Source organism: Ciconia boyciana, chromosome 13, assembly GCF_034638445.1.
Source record: "Ciconia boyciana chromosome 13, ASM3463844v1, whole genome shotgun sequence".
Lineage (NCBI taxonomy): Eukaryota > Metazoa > Chordata > Aves > Ciconiiformes > Ciconiidae > Ciconia > Ciconia boyciana.
The window spans coordinates 7,106,247-7,133,365 of NC_132946.1; the positions used below are offsets into that span (position 1 = coordinate 7,106,247).

Here is a 27,119-nt window from a genome sequence, read left to right on the forward strand (position 1 = left end):
GCTCAACATTTGCAGAAAAAAATGTTCCCAGCCTACTGAAGAGATCAAGCTTGATGAATACTTCAGCTCTTAGTATTTGTGTACCAGCTTTAGAACATCTTGAAAAACTTTGACTCGATTTCACTTCGCCTAAGACGATACTCTTCTCTAATCCCACATTTGAAGTTGGGTTTTCAAATATCTCTTCTTTAGATCACAAGAATATTTAAAAGCACCTGCACAACATCTGTACTGCAGCTATCATGAGGCTGCAGTCAGTATGGTGAAGTCAAAGAATCTAAATTTTGCCAACATAGGAAGCTAAAAAAATTGTGCCTGTAGTAATGTCATTAAGTAGGATTTATTTGGTGGACTTTCAAGGAACATTACAACAAGAACTGAGTTCTTGTTGTAACTTTAGGTTGCATTGGAACAACGTGCTGCTTCGCAGCACTTTGAAACACTATTTTTCTTTTGAGAGCAGAGTGTTGAATGAAAACTCTAAGGGCTCTGTTAGGATAGTTATGTAGTCTACTTCCAATCTAATTAAATTGGCTTTCTAATCATTGATTAGACTAAGGAAACAATTTCACAGAATCACAGAATAGTTGAGGCTGGAAGAGGCCTCTGGAGATCATGTAGTCCAAATCCCTGCCCAGGCAGAGTCAGGTAGAACAGGTTTCCCAGGACTGTGTTAAGTCAGGTTTTTAATATCCCCAAGGCTGGAGACTCCACCACCTCATCACTCCATTTTCTGTCTTCTAGGGACTTCTATTTCACTCACATTGAGCCTTCTAAGAATTTCAGCTGACCCTCCAGTTATAGTGAGTTAAATAGTTAATAGTTTTTAGTCAACTAAAATGCTGCTCAATACAGGAATGGTTATATTTTGGCTTTTCATGAAAAGAAAAGTCAACTTTAAAGACAGTATGTATGATCTAAAATGAGTATCCTATTCTACAGGAATGCAAAATCGCTTTTGGATCCATAAGAAACTACTCAATTATTCAATATCATTAATATTATTGTCCCTTTTCGACAGAATTTTCAAAGGCACCTAGTATTTTGTGGGGAATTGGCCATGAGTTTGCATGACTGCGCTTTTAAGCTACGAATAAGACTTGTCTTGTGTATCTACTCTCTCTCAAATGTATCTTTGAGAATGCAAGTAGATATTGCTGTGAACAGATCATGGTTTGGTTAACAATTATGTCTCAAAAAAATCAGGATCCTGATTTTCCATGATTTCTGTGTGCAATAAATAGCACACTACCCCACAATGACATAGACAAGAATCTAGGAGTTCACTTACTTTATTACATAGCTGAGAACATAAGACAACACTAAAACATACACACTACAAAGGTCTTTTAAAAAAATAAATCAAGCTTTAACCTAATGTTGCAAAATTTCATTTCAAAGTAATATGCAAACAAATGTTGCTTGCTTTCCAAGGCACAATGGTATAAACACAAAAACTGCAGATGTGATATATTTAATACAAAAATATAAATACTGTTAATCTAAATGACAAAACAGCATGTTTCCTCCCATGTATAAACCTTAATTTAAAAAGGTTAGCTTTATTCTCAGTCACGAAATGTAATACAATGACAATAAAAAACTATTCCTTTAGTGACACCTACTCAGAATATGTCCTTATTATACCAGCATAATGAGTGCTCAAAACATTATAAAAATTTTGTTGCATTATGCAAGGGAAGTTTGGCTGTTTTTTTTTCCTGATAAAACCGATCCTCACAGAGCTGACTCTGCAAAGTCTGAATAATACCTAGAGTTTGAAATGCTCTTTGAAAGACTGAGTCCTCGCTGAATTACATTAACAACTTTGACATTAGACTATTACTTTGTTAAATAAATTATCTTTCTCAATTATAAATAGTGTCAAATTCCTGAAAAACATTCCTCCTTTAAACTTTGTATCTGAAAAACTTCCAATGCAAAGTGAATTAAAACATTGTTTTATTGCTAGCAAATACAAAGAACTGTTCAAACGGCAAAGAACATAAAATTGTACCAACTTGACTTTTAAATGAGCTAATAGTGAACTTACAAAGAAAAAACAATCTATTTATTGCTCAGCCTTTCTTAAGCAAATGAAAATACCAAAGTAATCCAGATCATACAGCTTTCACATACATTTCACTAAAAAGAATTTCAGCATTGATTCATAAAGCTGATTCTTTGGCTGACTGAATGTGATGTAGTAGTTGATTGCAATAGGCTGGCGTTCGATGCTTATGTACAACCCCTTCAATTTCTTTCATGAGCAGTTCTGGATATAAAACGCTTCCTTCTTTTAAAACTTCTGTAAAACAAAAATATGTTGTATAAATCATTAGCCGCTCTGCATTTCTCTATCCAAGTTAGTGAACCCTAACCTGGAAGTTGTTCTTCTACAAGTTGCGCCCTGATGACAACCTGATTCCCCCCTCATTTGCTGAGGTCTGTATTCTGACATTTATGTGCTTGAACACGGACCGATACACTAATAAATTCCAAAGAATCCATCAAGCAAGCTAGGATATGGTCACATCCTGCAGTGGTTAGCGTCTATGCTCCATATCCTGTTTACCATCTATAAAGTCTTCTGATACACCAGATGCACTGACATTCCCCCTCTGGTGAGTGCTAGATAACACATTACATTCTGCATACAGGTAAAAGGTCTGAGCTCATACTCACTGAAACCCAAAGGAGAGCTTCCAGCCTGTAAGGATTCGCCTCTAGTTGTATGCACTACTCATGTAACACTTGAAAACATGATTTTAAAAAGCATTGTTAAAAATACGTATGACTGAAAGTCTTACCTAGGACTGCATTTTGGATATTTTGATCTGGGTCATCGAGATGTATCAACAGTTCTTGGTACAGAAACTCAATATGACTTTCCATTGCAGATTTCACATCGCTCTCCTTTAAGCATTTAAACCAATTAGTTAAGGTGTGAGCAGCTGCCAGTCGTACATCACACGAAGCATCATCCAGACGCTTTAAAACTTCTGAAAAAGAGCATATACATAACCAAACAGCACTGTGAACAGCGAAGTTATCTTTTGCACTTGAAAAAACAAATGTATTTTGTCATCACTGAAATTATTGTTGCACTTATGACGTATTGCCGTCTTTTGAACACTGTGAATATATGTAGTACGTTGTTCCTAAAGGCACGCAGTGCATTGTTATTGGATTGTTATGTTGTCAAAAACATTTAAAAAAGGTACAAAATTCTTTAGATTAGTTGAACATTCTCTAGCACTCTAACAAGGTACTATGGACTTCTATTAAAGCATTACAGAAGTACAGAGTTTAAGTATTTTTATGCTCTATAAAGCACAGTATTTCTATCAAATATTACCGTTTCAGTGAATGACTGCACTGCAGACTATTTGAATATGCAAGATGCAAAGACATACTTTGACAATCATCTGATCGTGTATTTCTCCAAAATAAAAATGTTTGTTGTTAGATTTCTACCGTGCCATGTAAGAAAAACTATCAGCCATTAAGATGCTGAGTTTGGGAAAGTCCGATTTATTTGTATATCTCTCTGAGCACATAAATCCTGTTACATAGCATAGACTGTACTTCTCCTGATTCATTGTTTAGCATTTAAACGTCATCCTAAGAAGCATTACAGATAATCTCTATTTGACATTACAGCACTCCAGATCAGGGTTTTCTTCTTCCCTTTTTTTTTTTTAAATAAAAAACCAACCCACTACCTATTCAGGTCTATTTATGGTACAATGAAATGGTTTGCTCTTGGCACTCTGAAACACAGCAAGGAGAACAATGTGACTACCATTTATATAATGCATTACTGTTCTGCTTTCACTATAGTTAGAACATTATTTCATATAGTCTAAACTAGGAAGCAACGCAGATGAAATACCGGCCAGCCTTGCAAGGACCGTAATACCGAGTGAAGTTCCATCTAGTGGTCTAATGCATAATAACGTTGGGAATACTGCTCAGTTCTGCTCAGCTGGGAGCGAGGGCATTTCCAAGGGACATTAACTTGTCTGCAGTACACCACCTCGATGAAATGAAATACTGCAGTTAAAAAGCTACTACAGGAAGGCCTTGCAAAAAGCAAGTGCTGTTGGAGTCACACTCAACAACACCTACTCAGGTGTTTTACACCTTGATTTTCTAAAATGTGTATGTGTACTTTATACACTTTAAGCAGTCTCATGTATCAGTTTAAGACCATGTCTTAGTCTCTGCAGGCTTAAGACATTAAATTGCCTCTCATACACAAAAATGCTGCTAATGGTATGACTTTGTGCAGCACATTACTTTTTCCATTTCCTTAATATCTATAAAATTACTCTGGGGGAGAACTACCCGAATAGTTAAAATACCAGATAAGAGAACACAGAAATAGCATTAGAATATGTGTATGGGAGTGAAATAAGAATGGCTGAGAAACCCAGTCTACATATAATCTGCCCCTGTTCGCACCTCAAACTGTTTAAAGGCTTTTTGCTCTTTACGTGGGATTAAAGCCAGATGCCGTAGTGACATACAGCAGTTTTGGTCATTCCCTAGTCTGTATTATCAGCTGCAGTGAATCTGCCAGTGAGGTGGACAACCTGCACAGTGAATCCTAAAGCTATACAGTGAATCTGCCTACTGCTGCAGCACGATGCTTTTCATCCTTAAAAGCTAACTATGATACTTCAGGTAAAAAAGCAACTGTAATTCTTCAACACGGAGATGTTGATTAAAAAAAAAAAAAATTAAACTTTTACACTTACCTGTGTAAGTGTTGGTAAATTTATCTTCATCAAACTGCTCCCCGCAGACTTTTAAAAAAACGCCAACAATACGACAAGCCATCAGTCGAGTAATTTTAGAGTCTTCATCCATGGCAGCAATAATTTGGGGCATTAGCCCATCTTTGACTTTTAAGATCTACAATTAACAGGAAAAGCACAGAAGAACAACAGCTTTTCAGTCACTCCAAAACAATATGCTTATTGGTTACATCAGTTACCATTGGGTCTGACCGATACTGGCTTGCTTAATTTAAAAAGTTAACTATAAAAGTTAACCTGAAAATCTTGGAAGTTACACAGCTCTATTTTTGCCTCTAAGCAAGCTTGGGAAATGAAAATCTACCAGTCGATCATCCAGTTCATGAATGCTCAGTATATATGCAGATGAATTTTATGTAACTTCTAAAAGCTTTAAACGTACTTGCCTTTTTATTTTTAAAAAACTGTTGGCAAGACTTGAAATAATTTGGAGATGAGGATGATGTGTATGTACCAGTAGATGGTGCTCTTATTCTAAAAGGAAGCTTTTAAGTAAAGACTGTTGTATTACAATGTTTTAGTGAGTTTCATAATTTGACTTTAATATGTACAATTAATATGTACATTAATATGTCCAATTTAATATGTACATTTCATATACATTAATGCAAAAAAGGCATTAAGGCACTGATTCAGAAAAACTGTTTAATTAGAATAGTTAATAGTCTCTGATATAAATGTTTTCGCATATGTGAACTCAACCAGTTACATGTGTTTAAGCACTTTGTTCAATTAAGGTCTGTTAGAAAGACAATAAAGACTATGAACATTTAAAACATTTTAATTCCATTTATTTTTAAAAAATGCCCTTATATTTAACACATTTCCAGTGCATCCTTTCCAAACGCTATTTCTGTTAGCAAATAAGCTTCAAAAAACCCCTCAGATTCAATTAATCCTTAATCACTAGGGTGGGTAACACTTCTTTACGTGCACTCCTTGTTAGCTCTCTACTTCAGTTTCTACAGATACCCTTCAAGTTCCATCTCAAGTCCTCCTTCCCTTCCCAGGAATCTTTTAGATTTTTTTTCCCTCAATGGACCTGTGGGCTCCAAGGCAACCAGAAAACTTGGTTTTGCCACATTACAGAAAAGCATGTCCTGGCTAGCTCCAGTGCTGGCTAGGGGTCCAATAATGTCAAGTACCCAAGTTGCTGTGCTAATAATAGTGGTTAGTATTTTGTGCTACAGAACTGACATTATGCTAGAACAAAGATCTACAAAATTTGACAATGGTGAGTTCTAAAGCTCACCATATTGCTGGCCTCAGGTCTCTTATCAGGGTATCATTATCCCTCCACTACTGATAATTTCAATTATTAATACTCAATTACAGTTAATGAATTTTATTATGAAAACTATATGTCCATCTGAAAATATTACTTACAATAAGGATTTATTCTTTTTTTCCCCCTTGCATTTATTCCGTGCTCCTGCCTAAGATTTCAAAGTACATTTGATGAGAAAGAGAGAATTTACCTCTTTTGGCGAAAGCATTTCACAGTGAGTAAGAGCCCAAAGGCATGATACAGCTGTAGTGCGGATGGCAGCTGCTGTTCTTCCAGCATGCCACTGCAGATTAGGAGCCAGGATGTCTTTTATCACAGTCTCAAGGTAGCTAGGGAACAGCCTGAAGCCAAAAATAAGAAAGCAAAATAAAGGTTCATGAGAAAGTGATAAAGAGACTGACAGGTTGTAAAAGAGAATTTTCTGTCATAGAAACATAGGCAGAAAAAGGAAAAAAAAAAGACTCTGTAAAAAAATAAATTAAATCTTATAAGCCAATGTGATTATAATGTATGTGATAAGCTTTTCATAACTTAATTTTTCTAGATAATATTTAAACAAATACCTAACATTCATGGAAAGGGGAGGCCAGACTTTCTCCCACTTCAGACGATGCCCATGACTCACTGTGTTATCTTGGTAAACTACTTACCTTCTCTCTGTCTCATTTTCTCCGGCTGTGAAGTGGAGATAACACCCCATATGAACGCTGTGAGGATTCATTAATATTTGTAAGGCCCTTTGAGGCTGTCCAGTGAAAAGTATTTATAACGTGAAAAGTATGAATGCTATTGATGAGACCTGAACTACTGATACTGCAGGGAGTCTGCACGGAATACTTCAGCATTCCCTTGGCTCAGAAACTCGTCTCCCTCAAGGATGAGAGGTCTGTCGGATTTTCTGATGGTGCCAGTCCCAATACTAGTTTGCTTTCATTACAAACACACAAATCTGTGATATTTTTGCTGATGCTTCTTCCTCTTCCTCTACTGAATGGGCTATTATAATGCTAAAAGTTGCTGCGAGAGTCAGCAATTGCAATAGGCAGTATTCCCTCACACCCATTTAATTCGAGCTCAAACAATTTTAAATTAAGAGGAAAAGATGTAGATCTTACACACAAGTTAAAAAAAAACTTTGCTGCATCCAAGAGACATGCGTGCCTGGCTGTGACTAGATGACTAAGGCTCAGGTTATTCACTGTGCCACTCTGCCTTAAAAAGCAGCTGGCAGCGTGCAAAACAGATTGACAAGTAACAGGCTAAATCTACCTTGACTTGTGTCCCACTCCACTCAAACTTCCTGCAGACCTGGACTGCGGCCACCTGAGTGCAAAACAGCACATCCCCACCCTGGTGCTTGGCAGAAAGGGAAGAAGCTGTTGCTGACTTTTCGACAGAAGTTCTACATTTCCAGGATGAGTAAATGGCTCCTACACAGATGTGCCAAGCCACAGGAGGAACATAATGGGTAGATGTTAACAATAAACAATTATCACTAAGTACTTTTAAAAAACCCAAAAAAACCCCAAGCCCAACAACAAAACAAAATCATCCAGTAATGATAATCCAGCAGTAAAAAATTCCATAATAATATTGTATTAATGTAATAAGCAATGTAATTGTATCTACTTCTTTGCTGTAACTACCCTTTACCCACTGCAGTTAGACCGTGTCATCCAGGTGTAATCTGACTAAAGTATGACCAGCTAGCCTGACAGCCCTTAATTATCTATTGCACATACACAAAACTGAAAATCTCCATCTTCAACATGATGAAAATAGATACACCTGGCTGCTGCTCAGCCCCTTGGCCAAGGGAGCGCTCTGTGTCTGAGAAAGTCCAAGATCCATTCTTGCCTCTTGTCCAGCAGATGGCACTTAAGATTCAGTAATAACAAGAAACCTGATGTCCCATTAAACACATCTAAATTTGTCAAAACCCTTTAGATTTATTATTTTAAACACATTTTTGAAAATTAATAATATTCTATTCAAAAAGTTGCCAGAAAAAAAAAATACAACTAATGATCACCATCATTCCAAATTTCCTTTTAGCTCCAAAGCTAAAAAAAGCTTTGTGCTATCTGTGCTACTGTGCTATCTGATCAGTAGCTGCTTCTGTTTTTAATAAAGCCTTCTGTTAAACTGCAAAGAAAATCCAGTCTGTCAAAACATAAAGGTAAATTCCATCAGCATTATGTTAACCGTAATGCTATGCTATTTGTGAGACTGTTTGTTCTAGTGCCTTGAAACAGAATCAGTAAAGCAATATCTGGCAATTATCTGACTCAATCATGTCAGACTCAAACAAAATTAGATGACCACACAACTGTGTTTAGCATAATAACTGAAAGCCTTCCTATCTAAACTGTTAGAATGTTTTTAAGGAGCTAAACAAATTACTGCCAGCAGTGAATGCGATTGTGTAACCAGAACTTATTACTACTTCACCACACTATCTCTCATTACCATTAAGATGTATTTTTTGCTGTTGCAATTAAATTCTCCCTCTTTCCGTTTTCAGATCTTACTGTTGTAAATCTAACTTAATTCTAAAAGTGAGTCATTTCCCTGAAAAAACATACCCCGTCTGTGCTATTTGTATTTACAAAGTTGAGATTTTATTCCCAACTGGATATGAAATAACTAAAACGTGATCTGTGCATACAATAATACAATAGCTCTCATGCAGATATAAAAAGCAGAGCTTGGGTTTACATTAAAATTGCTACCCCCATTTTATGGACTTATATACTTAAACTTTCATTCCATGTTAATTATTTTTTTATACATTTTTGTTCTGGATTGCCTCCTTTTCTGCTGTTATGGCACTGCTGCACTTGGCTTTTTATGTTTGTGGATTGTTATGTTTTGGGTTTTTTGTGTGTATGCTTTTGTTTTTTCCAAACTTAACATCCTAAATCCAGGTAATTCAAAACAAAACTGCATTTGCTTTTACAAATAAAAATCTCCAAAAATGTTTTGCAAATAACTCTTCAAACACAAAAACTTTACATGTTACTTCCTACATTAAAGCATTGGCTGTTATAATGGTAAGTAGCATCAAGACTTCAAAGAGTCATTTAACTCCCTCTACTGCTTTTTAGTTTCTGAAGATAAATCTACTGGGAAAATCCATTGCATTGCTCTTGTTCTCAGAGGACAGAGCGCCTCATTATGAGTTAGACTGGGCCATCCTTAGCCAGGAGTGTTCTTCGTACAAACAGGTCTATTAACCTCATTGGATATATCTAATCTTGACAAAAGGCCATTCACTCACACTGCCCTGAGCAAAAGAACTTCCATCTATCTGCGGAGAGCCGGTGTGATGTGTGGCTATATTTGCTGAGAGTATTACTTTGAAACGTATTCTTCTATTTTTTCCACACTGGTAATTTCCCTTTCCTGGGAATCTTATGAAGCTGACAGCTCACTGGGTTGGTTTTGTTTTTCCCCTCTTTGGCTCCATTATTTATACAAATGACCGGGTTGTAGATGAAAGATTTTTTTATTCATCCTACTTACTTTAACTACTGCGAAAACAAAAGTTTACTCTTTGATGATGTTCTCCATGTGGTCCTGTACTGATCATCTCTCTCTATCAGCAGTATCTACATGATCTAACTTAATATACTCACCTGAGCACTTCAGAGACTTTCAGATAAAGAAGTGCTACCAGTCCTACTGTACAGGCGAGAAACAAAGAATGAATAAGACTGTTAATGGAGAAGTCCTTTCTACCTCCTAGCCACCCTAGTCAGGAACATTGCAGGTCAGGACTCTGTAGCACGCCATGTAATGTACCTGGCATACTGCTTAGATGCAGCCTAAATTATTTTCTGTAGATCACAAATGAGAGGCAGAACAGAGAATTTAACTCAATTCTTCAAATTCTATTCTGCTGTAATCTGTAACGCTATTTCTGAGGAGGAAGAGCAGGAAACCAGATAACTGAAAACGTACAGAGAAGAAATGCCAGTGAGACTAACTTGTTGACCAGGTCTGAATTCGATTAGATACTTTAAAAGAATGAATATATTTAATGTTTTAAAAACAAATGTAGAATATAATAAATGTATGTGTGTGGTAGATGGACAGGAGCTAATAACGTATTCTGCACTAAATAAAGGACAGTAAAATCAGGCCATAAAAGAAAATAAATAGATAGGAGAGAGTTGCATTATCCCATTTTTAGACTGAAATACGTTATTACACACTTAATAAGCATTATTGTTGTGTTCAGGGCACCACAGAACACGAGATGACATTTCTTGGCTCCACAGTCCTTGCGTTCTCAGCTAGATGATACAGATCCGAGATATAACAGATTAGCTTACAACAAACAGTCAGATCCTGGAACACTTAAAATATTTTTCAAAGTGCTTTTCCTTCTTTCTTTCTTTCAGGAAGATTCTTGCATATCTAGAGTGATCTTGTAACTACCACTCAGTTACATAATTATTTAAACAAGTAATCCACTGACTACAAAGAGATTTTTCATATGAATAGGGATTTTAATACTGGATCCTGAAAATATGGAAACAGACAACACCACACTTGGCACAAAAGCTTTCAGTTAAAAAAGGACAGCTTCATTATATTCCATCTTAAGCACCCTAGCTCAAAATCTATTAGGGGATGCATTAGCAGAAATTCTTCAGCTTACCGGGAATCCCCCACTGAATGGGAACACCAGGGTTCCTCCCCTGCTACATTACAGGATGCAGGCCATGAACATACTAAATATATCTAAAAATGGTAAAAATACATCTACGTTCACGCTGCCATGGTCTCATGGAACCTGAATGAATGTTCAACATACCAGAATGCCCACTGAATGCCAATTTGCTCATCAGAATAATGAAAAAACTTTTAAGTATAAATGACCATTGCTATCAAAGTACTTTTAGGAAGAATGCTTCTTGTGATTTTTTTTTTGTCTTTTTAAAGAGTTAAAAATGAAAAAAATCTGCATCAGAATACATTTACATACTAACTGCATCAAGCACTGGGAAAAGCCGAGTAGATATAGTTTACGTATTCAGGACAACTTTGCAGAAGTGTTTGCACTACTAGTAGGGCTAAATTAATAATGACAAAAGAGCTCCACTGTTGGGATTGTTATAAATGGAGGGGTTTTATAAGCACTGTAAATTATAGTTAGATCATACTTGCAATGCATAAATAGTGGCAAGCAACAGGAGACTTCCATCATCAGTCACTAACAGTAATAGTAACTACTTATCAAACATTTAGTTTAATGCTTTTTAAACACCATGCTATATCATGGGCATTTCTGAATGCCCATTTTTGGGGGTGTTTTATTGTTCCCTTACAATGACTACAGGCAAAGTTTAAGGATTTAGGAGTTGGATAGGAGAAAAAGAAAAAAAAAAAAAAGAAAACACAACTACCCCCCTCCCCCATATTTCTTTCCTAAGAATCCCTATTTTAGCTTTCAAACATATATTCTTTTCAACTATAGGTCTTTATTTTTTGAAAACTATCCAGATCTGCATGACATCCATTTTAATTCTCCGTAGTGGCAGAGGTAGGAAAACTACAGTGAAGGAAGTCCAGACTTCAATTTATTTATATATTAAAAAAAAAAAATTATTGCACTCTGCCCTTCCAAGCATTGTTAAAAAATACAGCAAGAAAAATATGCTGTAGAAGATGGTGGGAAAGTCTTTCTTCTCCCAGACATGCTAACATGGACACAATTATAGGGGTTAAATAACTACCATGGTCATTACTTTTTAATGCCGCTGTAGCGTTCAAATAGTTGTGTGAAACTAGAACTCTGCTTACCCCTGAGAATTGATGGTTTCACTTGCTTTCTGGAGCAACTGTGATAAAACAGTGAAAAGTTTTAACCGCATCTGGGGATCTTTGTTTGGCTGAAGACATGTCTTAAGAATGAGAATAAAGTTATTCAGAGCTTCACCTATGACGGGACCTAGAAAATAAACAGGTAAGACTTATTTCACAGTACTAATAAGTTCTATTTAGATGTTAGCGAGTGCGTTAAAATTTGTAATATGCCTGGTATTAAAATAGTACTTAACTTTCCGCTCTTGCATGGCAGCTGTTAATGTATCCATGTTATATCATATTAGGTGGTGTACAAATACCCCAGCTACCTCCCCATGGGCTCAGGTACCCACAGTCTTAGCCACGGCAGCATGGTGCTGCCTGAAGATCGGTTTACTCATATGTCATTTAGCCAGCTTGGTATTGCTGTACCTTGCATTATGTAGTGTGGACATATCAATGACATCCGCTAGTTGCTGGGAACAGCGGTACAAGATGACATTTTGGGTGGACTAATGCTGTTCACTATGTAGCTCTGAAAGCTTGATGCTATGCAGAAAGTTCCGGTTTTACCGAACTTAATGAAAAATTATACTGAATCTGGTATGACCATGACACCACTCCAAACAACAGCATTAACTATGCTTTTTTCTTCTTTCAAGTTTTTCCACGTGCAGCATTCAAGGAAAGATGTTATGCTTTTTTCTTCTTTCAAGTTTTTCCACGTGCAGCATTCAAGGAAAGATGTTAATGACTCCCAGAGGCACAGGAAAAGACATGTTTGAAAGGGTCAGCCTCAAAACTTGGATAATAGAATTACTGCAGCAGTATTCTTTCTCCATGTTTAAATAATGATTATTTGCAAGAGAATCTAAAATACAATGAATTTTAGAAGCTACTATTTGAAATAAAAATATTTTCCAAATGCATTCTCTAGTTTGTTAACATTTTCACATCCTATGATGAATTCTGTTTTCACTACTAAACAACTAAAAAAACCCCAAGCCCTAAGCTGTTATCCCAACATTTGAAGAAATTATTTTCCCAAGACAGAAGGAAGTTTGTGCCTTTCTGCTTGATAATGATTAACATCTGCACGGTTTTAAAGAGGAAGAATACATATAGACTATACACGTGCTTTATTTTGCAAGCTTCTTGCTGTAGAATGCTCTTTCTGCTCTCTGTTTGCAATAAACTGCTTTTCTCTAGGAACTTCTTCAGATTTGCTTCCTTGTAATGCATACTCCATTCAGCCACAGTAACTCAGAAAATCCTCCCAGAAGGAGACACAACACTGGCATTTCTGATTACAAGAATATTCCTCACACATGGAATGGACAGATTGAAGTATTCAAGATTGCAAAACAAGTTCACTAGCATTTAATAATATCTGGAAATTTAATGTTTAATATAATAATAAAACCCTCCAAATCTTCACTGTCTAGACTGAAGCAATACAGGGTGTTGAACTGCAGTTTGCTAAATTTCTGTGCCAACAAATAGGTCTTTATTTTCACAGCATTTATTAAAAATTCATTGCTTCATGTGAGTTCTAAGACATTTAAAAGATACTACTATTATATCAAAATGATAACAGCAAATTCAACAGATGGAAAATAAACACAATAAACTACATTGCTAATTTCAGCTTAAGCATACATTCCTGAAAAACAGTAAAAACTGAGAAATTTGAAATGAGTAAACCTGATTAAATTGATTAAAAACAACATTATGTGTGGGAATGAAAAGAAAGGAAAAAAAAAAAGAACAGCTCTAGGAGCTGCTGTGTCAGACAGAAAACACAGACAATAGCGTATTACCAGTGTTGGGTGCAAACCAAAATGTTTGCCCAGACATTTGATGATTTATTTAGCATTAAGGAAAACAGAGACAACCGTCTAGAAGTCCCTCAGTCATGGAAATGGGAGCGCAAATATACAGAAAAGTTGGCCTCTCAGATCTTGCACTGAAAAAACTTTTTGTTCTTTCCACAGATGAAAAAAAAGAAAAAGTACTTATGCTAGTTGCTGCACAACCCAGCAAGTGGGTGCTTCACATAGGTTTGTGGAGGCTTTTTTTGAGGTTCAAGGATTAAATGCAGAAGATACAGTCCCTTAAAAACATATCTGTCCACATTTAACTATCTTCCGTAGCAATAATAACACTTCAACCGTAGCTGAAGTGGCTGTCTACATCCCCTTTTTAACAAACAGAAAACAGGACTTTCCATTTTAATCATCTTAAAATGGGTGTCTAGGTGAAAAGAACTGCTTGTCACTGCATCCCTTGCCTGTAGATGCAATCTGGAGAGCTGCATCAGAGGAATGTTCACTGTGCAGGTATGAACTGAGGTGAAACGTACGCCAAAGTGTTTCACTAATCTATACACAGTAATGTATTGAAGAACGTGAGGAAATGTTTGTACAGATAGGCAGTCTCTTTTATAAGACTAGTGAATAGATGGAAACAATAGATACATTTTTGGACATATAAGCTACATCAGTTCATCTCCCCATAATCCTTACCTGTTTCATTTACCTGAAACTGTACTTTTATGTAAGTGCTATTAGTATGCTCCTTGCAGCCAAGGAGTCTTTTGGAATTTGAGCTGCTTCAACATTTTCGGTTTTGCTTTCCATCATATTCTTGTGAAGTCCCTGAATATTACACTATTCATGATAGAACACAATGTGTCTGCAGGTTATGGAGATTATTACTTTATTTTTTTAAAACTGGGTAAACTATCACACTACTGAATAAGTCATACCTGAATGAGTTGCGATGACATCTAACTGTAATATTTCTGGAGAATAGCATGTCCAACAATCACATGATACTGAAACCCATTCCATAAGCTGAATTATATGCTGTTTGTAGAGATAAAGAAAACCATCCAATTGCTGCACTTCAGCTAATGAAGACATTGTTTCCTCTACCTGTTAAAACAAAGACAGAATACTTTATCTTAACTGAAACAATATTAAAAAAAAGAAAAAACTTTAAAACCTCATAATTATACTATAAGAACAGAAGGGACACAAGAAGATTTCATAGTTTCTACTTGGACAATCAAGATTGATATTTAATGTCTGCCTATACTCACATCCATTAACTTTAAATCAAAATGAAACATTTGTCCTGATTTCAAAATGAAATTATAAGGAACACAGCAATGTAACAGCAAAATAAAAGAATCTCTAATCCATGTGAAAACCTATCCAAAAACTAACCACATCATAAAAAGCCCTTACTAGTTTTACAGATGTAGTGATTTTTCTTCTTAATTTAAGAATGCTTTAAAACATTAATATAGAGGGAATTTCTCACAATCCCATCTAGCAGGCTATGGCAGCTTCCAAAAACTATTGCTGTTGCAGCTCAGAGAAGACATGGTATTTCCCCTCTCCCCCTTCTTTTATGTTTTTCCAGTTTTAATTATGCAAGATGCTCTCTCTTTACAGTAGCCGGGCAGGTTCATTTTGAAATTCTCAACTTTGGTTGCTTAGAAGTACCAAAACTCACTGTTATATCTGAAATACCTTCTTCATGTTTACATTGAGACTATTCTACGAGACAGGCAAATAAAACATGTACATAAAAGAACTACTAAATGAATTCCAGACATGATCATGCTTGGCAAGGAAGCATATAGATTTTCTTAATCACTTGTAGCAGATGTATTTCAAAGCAAAGGAAAATTTGCTTTTACAATTCCTGAAGACTCCTACCAGAGGTACAAAACTTCTCTAAGGAAGAGATTAAAAGCATATATATATATAAAAATAATGCAGAAAGCAGCATCTATAGTGTTAGTGATTTCAGTGGACAGTGAATCAAGAATGGGGAGCAAGACACCATTAGAAACTCCACTGAGAAATAACATATGTCGTCAGCAGGGCCAGTTCTAGCAGGGAAAGACGTAGTGCAGCGCTATGAGTGACATCATTTGACTCTAAGTGGTTCAGTGGAACTACAAATTGTAGTCATATTTTTAATATTTTTAAGCTGAACTCAACTGCACAAGTTAGCTGAAACATGTCTAGGAGCTTGAGAATTTTACAGACTAATCACTTGCCAGACAAAGATGTTATTATGGAAGTACCAGATGTGGAGAAAATAAATGAGATTTCTAGGAAAAAAAAAAATAATCCGGATTTGCTAAGGGCAAAGGTTACTCTTAAAGCAGGTTTGCCTCCCTCAAGCACAATAGATTTCTCCTCTCTGGAAGCATTTTGCCAACCAGCCAAAACAACTCAGAATAACTTATATGTAAAATATTAATTTATCTGTAAATCAATTGGAACATTTTACATGACAGAATGTGTCAAGACAGAAACTGTTCCCCATTATTAACCCCACCAGAATCGGCAAGATGTTTTTTTCCATTGAACAAAAGAGACACAAAAGAATACATTGTTCACAGGTGATTTAAAATAAACTCTTTAAGTAGTTTCAGGAGTGCAATTAAAAAAAAAAGAGAATACATTAAATATGCCAATAGACTGATGCATGTCTTCTCCTTAAGAAGTGTCTCACAATTAAAAAAAAAAAAAATAGCAAGGGTGAATTTTTTCCTATATTTGAAAGCTAACAAGTTTAATGATACAATATTTTCATGCTAATAATCAACGTGTGCCAAAAGAAAAGCCAAGATAGCACAGGCCACTGGTAATGAAACAAAATCTTATCTTGAGGTCACCAGTTAAATCACTGACAAGCTCAATATGTGCTTAACAGACTCTAACAACTGATAGGGTTTCTGTCTATTTGGGGCTGTAAACCATACTCCTCATCATGATGCCAAAGTGCTCAGTTGGTGGTCTTGATCTTTCCTTAGCCCTAAGCAACCAGAAACACTGATGAACACAAAGCAAAGGGGCCAAAAAATCAAGCAAGATTGTGAGTGTTCACAATCAGGTCACATCAGTTGTGGTCTCTGCTATCTCTGTGAGCTTCTGTCCCCTTATAGTAAAGCCTGAATTGAAGTTCTATAATGCAAATTTTTGTATAATTTGTTTATACTCAAAATCTTTTCATCCTGAATACAGACTTCTTTTGTGAACAGATTTATACTTCTAAAGCTAGATGTAATACATTTGTTCTATATGGTCTTAAGCTATTTTAACAGGGACTTCTTGCCTTCTGCAAGTTGTACGGCTCACTCTGAAGTTCTAGAATAGTCAGTAACTGGGGCGAAAAAAAAAATAAAATCAAGCCGTATTTGTCTTTGTGATAAATTTGAAATATTGCAATTATGTAATCTCGTTGCCAGATTTTCTATCTGCCTAGCTGAAAGGCAGGCTAATGAGAAAAAGGGTTCTCATCCAAAGTACTGTCAACTTTAAAAATCATCTGTAACTGCAGGAACATCTTAAACCTTTAATAATCTTCGGAGATCAATTTTTCCATATATGAAAAATCAGGCTTTATCTCCATGGAACTTCTTTATTTGTAGGAGTATGAATTTGTAAAGTTTTAAATGGACATTGCTGACTTTACAGACCACTGTTGGGCTAAACAGACAAGATACTGAAAAACATAGATCCATCTGTCTGAGGCTTACTTAGACAGACTGTTTGTTTAAAAAAAAAACCCAAAACAACCCCCCAAAAAATCCCACTCTGGCACTGGCTCTCCATGAGAGAGATCTTCGTGCCGAACCTCTTTGACCTGCAAAGTCTTTTCAATATTAGTTTCAAGCTTTGTTCTATTTTACTTCTTTTGGAATAGTTTTCTAAGCATATGTCTCCTCGGAGGCAGCCTGTCAGCTGTGGGGCCATAAATACTGATGCTACACAGGCCTTTGGAATACCATGCCTGGGAGCAAGAGAAAAGGAAGTAGAATAGCCATCGCATTTAAGGCGTACGTTTGAAAAAAGACAACTTGGATAGGTCACAATTATACTACATGAGGATGGCTTGCTGATTTATTTGATATTTAGCTTGCAGAAGAAAGAGGAAGAGAGAAATAAGGGGGTGAGATAATGTTTAGCCAAAAAAGCTCATCTATTATCAGGGCATCTACAGATGTCCCTGATTTTAAAGCATTCCTGCAACATTTAAACTTTTGGTTCTGGTGAAGAGGTAAAAAGGTTAACTACTGTAAAATCAGTCTGATCTTTGTCTAAAGGTAAAAAAAATGATTACAAAACGATCACCTTTTTAAGGCTAGTAGTGCTCCTGATCTATAGGTGACTTGTTCTTTAATAGTCAGAAAATAAATTTGAGTTTTTTCCTGGCCACTTGTGTGCTCCTCTGTATAACCTAGCATTAACAATAATCCAGTGACTTATACCCATCTAAAAAGTAAGCATCAACAGTTCAACGAGCATGCCCAAGGCTTTGCAGAATCCAGCAACAAGCATAAACTCTTGAACACTTCCTGTCCCAAAACTTTACCTAAACCATGGCCCAGTGACTAATATCCACCCAAGTAAAGTGTTCTCCTAGGCCAATGGCTGCCCTCATCCAACTGTGAGCTTCCCATGCTCCAGTAATGTACTTCAATCCATCTATTCTGAAACCTAACCTAAACACACTTTAAAACAAAAAATAAAAATCTAGTTGTAACTATAGCTTACAGATCCATACTGGGTGTTTTTGGCCACAAAATAAAACTGAATTCTAGGGCCCTTCTCAGAACCAGCACATATTCTAACTTTATGAGCCTTCAACCAAAGTTATGAAGAAACGTAATTCTCCAAGCTCTGCTGTCCCAAATTGTAAACCCAACTCCAAACTTAATTTTGGTATTAATCATATACAGTATGTACAGTGAGAGACGCACAACCTTGGACTAGCCATGAGCCATTACTCCCCACTGGTACAGCCCACAGCCAGTGAACAAGCCTTACAAGATGTAGCAATAAGGCCAACTCCTAAGTTTCTTACCCGAGTAATATCCTTTCCTGTTATGTCAGCAAAACTCAGATATTAACCAGATATTCACACTCATGTAGGAGCTAATAGTTGCCTTAGAAACATCAGTGCACGTGCTAGTCTTACAGTGTTTGCAAGATGCAACAGTACATTCAGCTCTTCTGGCACCACTGTTACCCTAGACTTTAACCTCAGCTTTAGTCCCATCCTAACCCTAGCACTACCCTGTCTTCCAGTTCCATAAAAGAAAGAACATGTAAGACTCTAGTCTCTGTTGCTGCTAATTTTAATTACAGCCCTGTGGATTTGCAGGACTCAACATTAAACTGAGATCTTCAAACTGTTGTCTGGAAATAGATGTAGCACCTAACAACTACGAACTGTGATGTGGCAAAGCAGAAATATTGATATTTTGACTGACAAATGATAGCATTGATAGATCTTTCAGCCTTCACAGTGACTTCTAAATATTAAGTAACCACCAGAACAAAGCCATAGGGATAGATCTTTGCAGAACAGTTTTATGACTAAACACAGAATCCAAGTATTCTCTCATGCTTCTTTCAAACAGAGTGAATCTGATTAATTTGAAGTTATATGTGTATCTAAATGTTTAACTATTATATTTCTATATAATTTTTGAAACAGATTGCTATACACATACAGATGAAAAACAAGCAATTCCCAAACAAAACTACTAGTATTGTACAAGTTCTTAGCTCTTACAAATAAGATTTTAATTATTTAGTCTTCTGGAGAAGTTGCCTTTATCTGTTTTAAACAGACTAAACCCAAAGTAATTTCAGCTATGGAAAAAGATGAGGAGACAGACAGAGGGTACAGTCAAGGTCACCCAACACCAAATAATTTCAAACTCTACCAATCTTTGTGGATGAGCTCTTAGTTAAGGATTTCTGTGGTTTAAACCTAACAGTAAGACAAATAATTATGGCTCTGTTTAGCCAAAGTGTCTTATCAATAGTAAAAATCAGAAACAAAACAAGAATATTAAACCAGCTCATAGTTTACCTTTTCTTTAAGGTCCTGAGAACATGGTATTGCCATTATTGTCACCAAAACTTTCATTAGCTGCAAGGTAATTTCTTTGCAGTCTTCCTGGCATACTTCAATCAATGCTTCTACACAATAAAGCAACTGCTCCATATAAAAGACCTATTTTTTAATAAAAGCATAAATTTATTAAGTTTTGTTAGAAAATATATCATTCCCTTTAAGGGAGAGATATGGGAAATGCCAATAATAAAATCTAAGCATTGTATAATCCCCTAAATTGGTAACATATTGATAATTTCATGTTAGTTCTTTTGATTACCTACATTCTACTTTTTATAGAATATGATATAATCTTCCACACTGTTTGTTTGCATTTACCTTGTCCAGTTAACAAAATAAATGACCCTGCTCTTAACCACACAATCGTTCCACTATGAATAAAAACAAAGCATTTTGGAATGCTTACCAATAGTACTTTCTCATTCTGAAGTGCAATTTGTTAATTAATAACATATGTGTTACAACTCTTTCAAATATTATTCCATGTTTGACTATTTTGAATGGAACAATAATGGTTAAATACATAAACCAAGAAAACCCAAGTGTCTGCTTTTATCTCGGCCAATTTATCTCATTTGATGAAATATAATTAATGTTATCTTGATCCAACTGATACCAGCTGAAGTCAATATTGTTGTCAGTTAGTTTGCAATAACTTCTATGATAGAGTGCATCAGATATTCCATGAAGCTGTCAGATTACATTCAATGAACAGAAGAGGCCATTTTTATAAATTTACTTCCAAAAAATAAATCAAGTCTAGGAATAGGTTAGCTATGAATGTTATTAATCTCATGGACATGGTCAATCCTTAGCGAAAGCATCTATGCAGCATTCGCTGTCTAAAGTAGGGAAAGATTGTTTTCCAAGACCAAAGGCTAGAACAATTCTGCCAAACGCTTCGGCTGCAGATGAATGTGTCTATTGTATCTAATGCCAAATGGAAGTGGTAAGCTTAAGACCTCATAGAAATTTTGCAGATATACTTCAGGGAATTGTTATTTGAACAATCAGGTTATAGTGCTTCCAGTTATATGAGTTCCTAATCATCACAGGCTTCATGGAGATTAAGGTTAAATTCCTGCATCACTGGTACATACTCCATTAGGGAAGAAACCTAGTGAGGGAAGAACTTCAAACGTGTATCTTACATTGGCTCCAAAAGACAATTATGTTAGATTCAATCTACACACATGAATAACTGTTTTAAAGGGAAGTCTGCATCTGACATGAAGTCAGAGTCTTCCGAAGGCACAGCACTGGCCCTTTTTTGGTCACCTTAAGAGCAGAGGCCTAACAAACTTTTGGTAGAATGAAAGCTGGGTTTTCATTTGTGGGGGAAATTGTAGGGATTCTTCTTGTGCATCTCTAACAGATCTATTTCCACATCTGAGCAATTGAAAGGAAAAAAAACAACCCTGGAAGTTAAAAATCTCCATTCCATGTTGAAGAGAATCTCTCACCTCCTTATATAGCAATTGATGAATATTCTTCAAATGCTAAAATGAAAATGGTCTTCAGGCTCAGCCATTAGTTAAGGGTACACTTGGGAGTAAATTTCTAATTTATAAAGGTCTTCCTCCTAGATTCTCACTTAAAGAGAAGCAAACAGGCCCAACAGTTTACAAAGCATGCTTCTAAATGTACACGTAAGAGTACTGGTACCTTCCTTTTAAGATGGAAAACAATAATAATACAAAACAAAACAAAGAAGATATTAAGAGGGAATCTTTCTTGGGAAACCTGACATGCCCATTACTATGGACTGTAAAAAGTTTTCAGTCATTTTTACTGATGAGGATCAAAATATATGTTCTTGTTTGGATTGTGAACACAAGGCATTTCAAAAACATGGTTTAAATTCTCCCTCTGGATCAGCCAAGGTAGTCCTCTATTAGTACAGTACATACTAAACAGCTTTTACAGCAGTTCTCAAACTTGAACCCACATCTGCTGAGAGGATGGACTGCTAGCAAGTTCTTGGGAATAGCAGATTTGGCCAGGAGACCACAACATGGCCCAGGGAGCATAGGGAAGCTCCTGTTTTGTCTCAGACACACGTCCACAACTATATCCTGAGATAGGGTGGGGTAGGTGTGCAAGAGAGGGATAGGAATGGGAGCATTTAGGGAGAACAAGGGAAAAAATAAGTTGGAGAACCACTGGTCTAAAATTGTAGTCTGTTGTGTATTTTCCAGTTATCCTTACCTCTTCAGATCGTTGACAAACTCCTGCTTGTGACAGTGTGTTGCCAAGATCGGTCAAATGAGGCTGTAAGGTTTCTTTTGGGCTACCTCGAATCACTGCAGTTAGAACCATGATACAAGATGGCTTAGGTGTCTTCCCAAAGGCTGATGTGATTAACCTCAACGACACCTTAGGGCTGACAAACGTTCCAATCAATTCTGCTGCTTTCACACACTGAAAAAAAGAACAGGAATAACTTGAGGATTTTCCTGAAAACACAAAGACCATTCAACATATCACGGGCTTTTTCTTTTTATGATTCCAGCTGTTATTTTAAATGCTTCAGTAGTTGCCTTGTAGGCCTCTTCCACTCGCTCAGTAATGATTATATGCATGAAGAAATTTTCTTGACATGTGTTCAGTAAGCACATAATAAGGCATGCAAGCACTCTTCTCAGCATCAGACAAACTTCCATGAGAAAGTAATGCACAGAAATGAAGTGTACAACTTCCAGTGTAATAAAGTCTCTAGCTTAGAATAACCAGATGTTGCAGATGTAGTGGTTTAGTGTTTTGTCCTCCAAATACTGTTCTGAGGAATGCTCTCAATACACCCACCACCCGTCTATTAAAAGCAACAACAATAAAACCCTGGAAGAGGAATTTTTTTGTTATTGTACTATATTTTGACACTGACATTACAGATCTGGTTTAGCGTGGAAGCACTGCCATGGGGGAACTGCCCACTGCTTTCAATCTCTTACTTCTTTTACTGAAAAGACTTAAATTACTATGTATTCCACATGATACTCATGCTCTTTGATCCCATCTCTGCCTTGTAGACACATCGATATGTTGTATTCCCCATGAAATACTGTCACACCAGAGCTTACTCCCTGACTGATGCCCAACATTTACAATCAGGTGCATTAATAAAGATATAGTCAACTACTGCGCCATTACCTGTGCAACAGGAACACTTCTTCCTAACCCATTTATTTAATGGTTGGCTCATTTCCCCAAACATGAAAGCTTATTTCCCCGTTGTATATAATTTTTAGTCTAGTGATTTAGCCATGGATTTTTAATTGAACCTAATCAATACTTGACTCATCCTAGTTTTTCAGTCTCAATGGAAGCATGTAGCCATGAATTCTATAGTTTAAATCTGCACTATATATAACTGTTTCTTTTCACAAGGGTGAAGACTCAACAAAACAGTTATAACATATTCTATGTAGATGTGAACCCTGTCCTCCTCCATATTTGCCACAGAGAAACAAAAAGAGTCAGTGCTCTGAAAACTGGAAAAGGACAATACAATTAAACAGTTCAAAAATACAAATTTATGCATTTGTATGGATCAATTTATCTACTTATTTTAACAGGGGAAAAAGAAAAAAGAAAAAAAAAGAAAAAAAGGGTAAGAGACCATCTGGTCTTTTACTCTTATACACCTCATTTGGTATTATTAGGCTGGAGAAAGACATACACATTTTCCAAGTTGGTGGCTGCTCTGAAATGGGTTCTACAGTGACAAGCGATAGAGGAGATAATCACAGTATCCTGGGAAGCAGCATCACTAAGGAGATAAAAGGCATTCACAAATAAAAGTTGCTGAATCTTAAATTTTGGCACAAGGAAGAGCAAAATCAAATACCATCTCCTAATTGGGAATAAATCTCTTGGAAGCACCTGCGAGAAGATTAGCGGTGGAATTCTATGAGAAAGACATGTATGGTCAAAAAAAGGAAAGGGAAAACTATGTGCTGCTTGAACACACACTTTTGAATTTATATTTACAGCAACAAGCACTAGATGGGAAATTTGACCAGGACAGCAGGACCATGTGGGTTTATTCTTCTAATTATTTAAGTTTTCTTACATATTTTATACAAGCACTAAGGAACATGAAAAGCTGCATACCCACAGTGGCATATCTCCTACTTCAACCCTGGGGCATTGATTTCCTAAGGCCCGTATACCCCTTTTTGAAACAAGATGACTTCTGACAGTATTCCAGGTTTACTTCTCTCTACTATTGATCAGCGCATGACTGGCTTATCTTACAAGCTCAGTCTCACTGGTTAGAGATCAGATGATGGTTCTGAAAGGGGAGGTGGCAGGGGTGGAATAGGTAGAAGCGGGTAACAGTAAGAATGGGGGGAAGGGGAGGAACAATTCAGGAAAAATTAAAGGAGAGAGACAACAGTTAGTACTGAGAAAGACTAAAGACAACAAGAAACTGCAGGAAAAAAAATAAAAAGGATCATTTCAGAAATGGATTTCACAGTCTATATAGCTCAACTGATAGCAGGAACCTAAAGAAAAGCCTGATTTAGGAAATCAGCTTTTCTGACATTGGTTGGACTACTTGTGTTGAGTAAGCAGAACACATTCTTCCAATTTCCCAAACCAATAAAATTTGCAGCTTTAAAGTAAGCTACATGGATTTTTTTTTTTATACATATGTTCTCTTGCTTGTGTAGAAATACAAACAAAAGATTTTATCTTAAAATTGTAAAAATGTTTGTATCACCTGTCTATCCTCTGTTAAGTTTATCTAATGTCTTCAACTACATGTGTTTATTGATACTGTTGATCAAAGTGTTGACAGCATCAACTGTTAGGAAAAAGGATACTAGTTATTCCTCACAAAAACCATGGAAAAAAAAAAGGCATTTTACAAGCATTAAGTCAAGTATTCAAACACTGTAATAAACATACCTCAATGTTTGGTTGGAATTATGGTTGGATTATGCAGCAGGGGGAGATAAGTGAAATTAACTTGAAAGGGCATGACCTGCACATTTTTTTCAATTGAATTTATTGCTCCAAGGCTTTTATACTACAATCCACTGCTTATGATTTTTAAAGAGATCGTTATCAATGCTTCATGGGGTTGGCATATTAACTGAAGAGTATTTAAATAACTTTATTATTGGTCTTCATACCAGTAATACAATAATACATTTATTTTAACACAGTATGTATGTATAATGTTCACGTTTTTAACATCCATAAAAACCTGAGCCTGATCCTTCAGTCATGGGCAATTTCCAGTGACCTAAGGTAAGGTCAATCCTCAGAAGCCTGACTCAAGACTATAAAGGATAGGGTCTTTATTCAGTGTACGGTAGATACTTCAACAGAGTAAACTTACATTTTTAACCACATCACTTTCCTCATCCAAGCATGCTTGGTACAAAGTTCTAAGCAGTAGCTCCATGTGTTGTGTTATGTAATCCTCTGCATGTAGCAATAATGTATACAGAAGCTGGGATGCTTTTATTCTTGTGCTTTCAACCCAGTCTGTTATATCATGACAGAGACCTGGAAGGATTTTGGAGAGGTTTCTTGACACAAGCTCCCGACAACCTAGTCCTGGTCGAGTCACTAGAAAACAAACAAACAAACAAACAAACCAAAACAAAAAAGGGAAAAAGAAATATCAAAGGAAAAGTCAATGCACATTAATCCTTAGAAAAGTTTAAAGGCTCTGAGATAAGAGCTATGGGTGTCTGCTTCAGCAAGGAACAAAATATTCCAAATGCTGCTGAGGAATTTACCTGCGCAAGCTGCATTTCTTTAATATATATTGCAGAATTTAAACTCCACACAGCGCTCTGAAAATGTATGTATTTATTACTGGATGTTGACTTAGATTATGGGTTTTAAAATGTTTACAGAAGGGGAAGAGAAAGAGAACGTGAATATGGGACATTATCCACTTTGGAAAACACAGCTTAATAATTTCCTTTTAATTTCCATAGCAACACAAATCCCATTAAAAAAATAAACTGAAACACGGAGAGATAAAACAGAAGAAAGACTTTTGCATGCAAACGTTGTGGTATCACTGAGTTAAATGTAATTTGGCGGGGAAAAGAAAGACAGAAGTTACAAATAGTGCAGGGGACATGAACTGCAGTAAAACAGAATGTCAGTTGTGCCCTCTAAAGGAAAAGGTTAAAAGTGTATCTAGCAAATTAAAAGTAGAAAGGGTACTATGACTTGTACAAGTGCTGTGTAATAGATCAAGCCAACAAAATCGATATTATTTTAAAAATCACAGGTATTACACAATCTCTTTGCTAAGGCCTTTTCAGGAAAAGCGGCTCACTCTGATATGCCTCTTCAATCTCTGTCTGACTTTTATATTAAATAACTCATTTCAAAATGAAGTGAAAGATTACACAGGAGTTGGAAAAAAAAAATCTTTTTTTTTTCCCAGATTAAATTTAATTTGTAAAGATTTTGTGGAAAGTGCGTTGCTGTTGTTGCTATTTTTTGTTTTTAAACAAAACCCCAAAGCGTTACAAATACCTATTCCCTACCTCAGTAGAGGATGCAGATCTCTAGAGAACTATATAAACTTAACTTCCCCAACAAACGCTTACTGTCCTGTCTAGTAATAATCAAATTTACATCTTGGCTCATTTATAAATCACCGAGACTCAGAGAAGCAACTTGACCAATATCACAAGCAACTATCAAGCCTCCACTTCTGTACTTCACACAAAGCTAAGACAGCGCTTTCCAAAGAACTGCAATAAACTTTTTAAGTGACTTTTTCTACAGGAGAATTTTTTTTCCTTTACACTGTACATGCTTATACAGACAAAATCTGAAAAGTTGTTCTCCAAGAACTGCTAACTTATTATTGCCGCTCACAATGTTCATATACTGTTTTGAGAAAGAAACATTATTCATTATGAGGTGTCAAAAAACACTGAATGTGTGAGTACATTTTTTATTTCTGGTACAAACTTCTCCTGTAAATGCTTAAAAAGGAAATGACTGACTTGTCTCAGCATATTTTCCCGCATTGGACCGTGTAAGTACAAATGCTAAAAGGAAAACGGACTAAAGTAAATGGCCTGAAGAATACAAAGGCTTATAGAAATGCCTATGAAATACCTAGAGTAGGAAGAAAAAAAAAATTCAAGCGTCAGGACATGAATTGCTGCCGCTTTTGCCAATGGAGGATAACATTTTGGATTATGAAAACTGACAATGAATAGCAAAAGGTCAAATAAAGAAATCAACTTGTG

General features: G+C 36.1%; 1 protein-coding gene across 1 annotated transcript in view; it reads right to left on the bottom strand.

The window, feature by feature from the left end:
• Positions 1-1,292: 1,292 nt before the first annotated feature.
• DNAAF5 (dynein axonemal assembly factor 5) overlaps positions 1,293-27,119 on the bottom strand; it is a 30,840-nt gene continuing 5,013 nt past the window's right edge. Inside the window, exons 5-13 of the mRNA XM_072877683.1 lie at positions 25,229-25,461; positions 22,087-22,299; positions 19,834-19,977; positions 14,693-14,861; positions 11,923-12,070; positions 6,302-6,452; positions 4,764-4,920; positions 2,811-3,002; positions 1,293-2,308 (exon numbers count right to left, since the gene is read on the bottom strand). Of these exons, the coding sequence (XP_072733784.1) occupies positions 2,169-2,308; positions 2,811-3,002; positions 4,764-4,920; positions 6,302-6,452; positions 11,923-12,070; positions 14,693-14,861; positions 19,834-19,977; positions 22,087-22,299; positions 25,229-25,461 (1,547 nt within the window). The 3' untranslated portion in view covers positions 1,293-2,168. The remainder of the gene's footprint in view (positions 2,309-2,810; positions 3,003-4,763; positions 4,921-6,301; positions 6,453-11,922; positions 12,071-14,692; positions 14,862-19,833; positions 19,978-22,086; positions 22,300-25,228; positions 25,462-27,119) is intronic.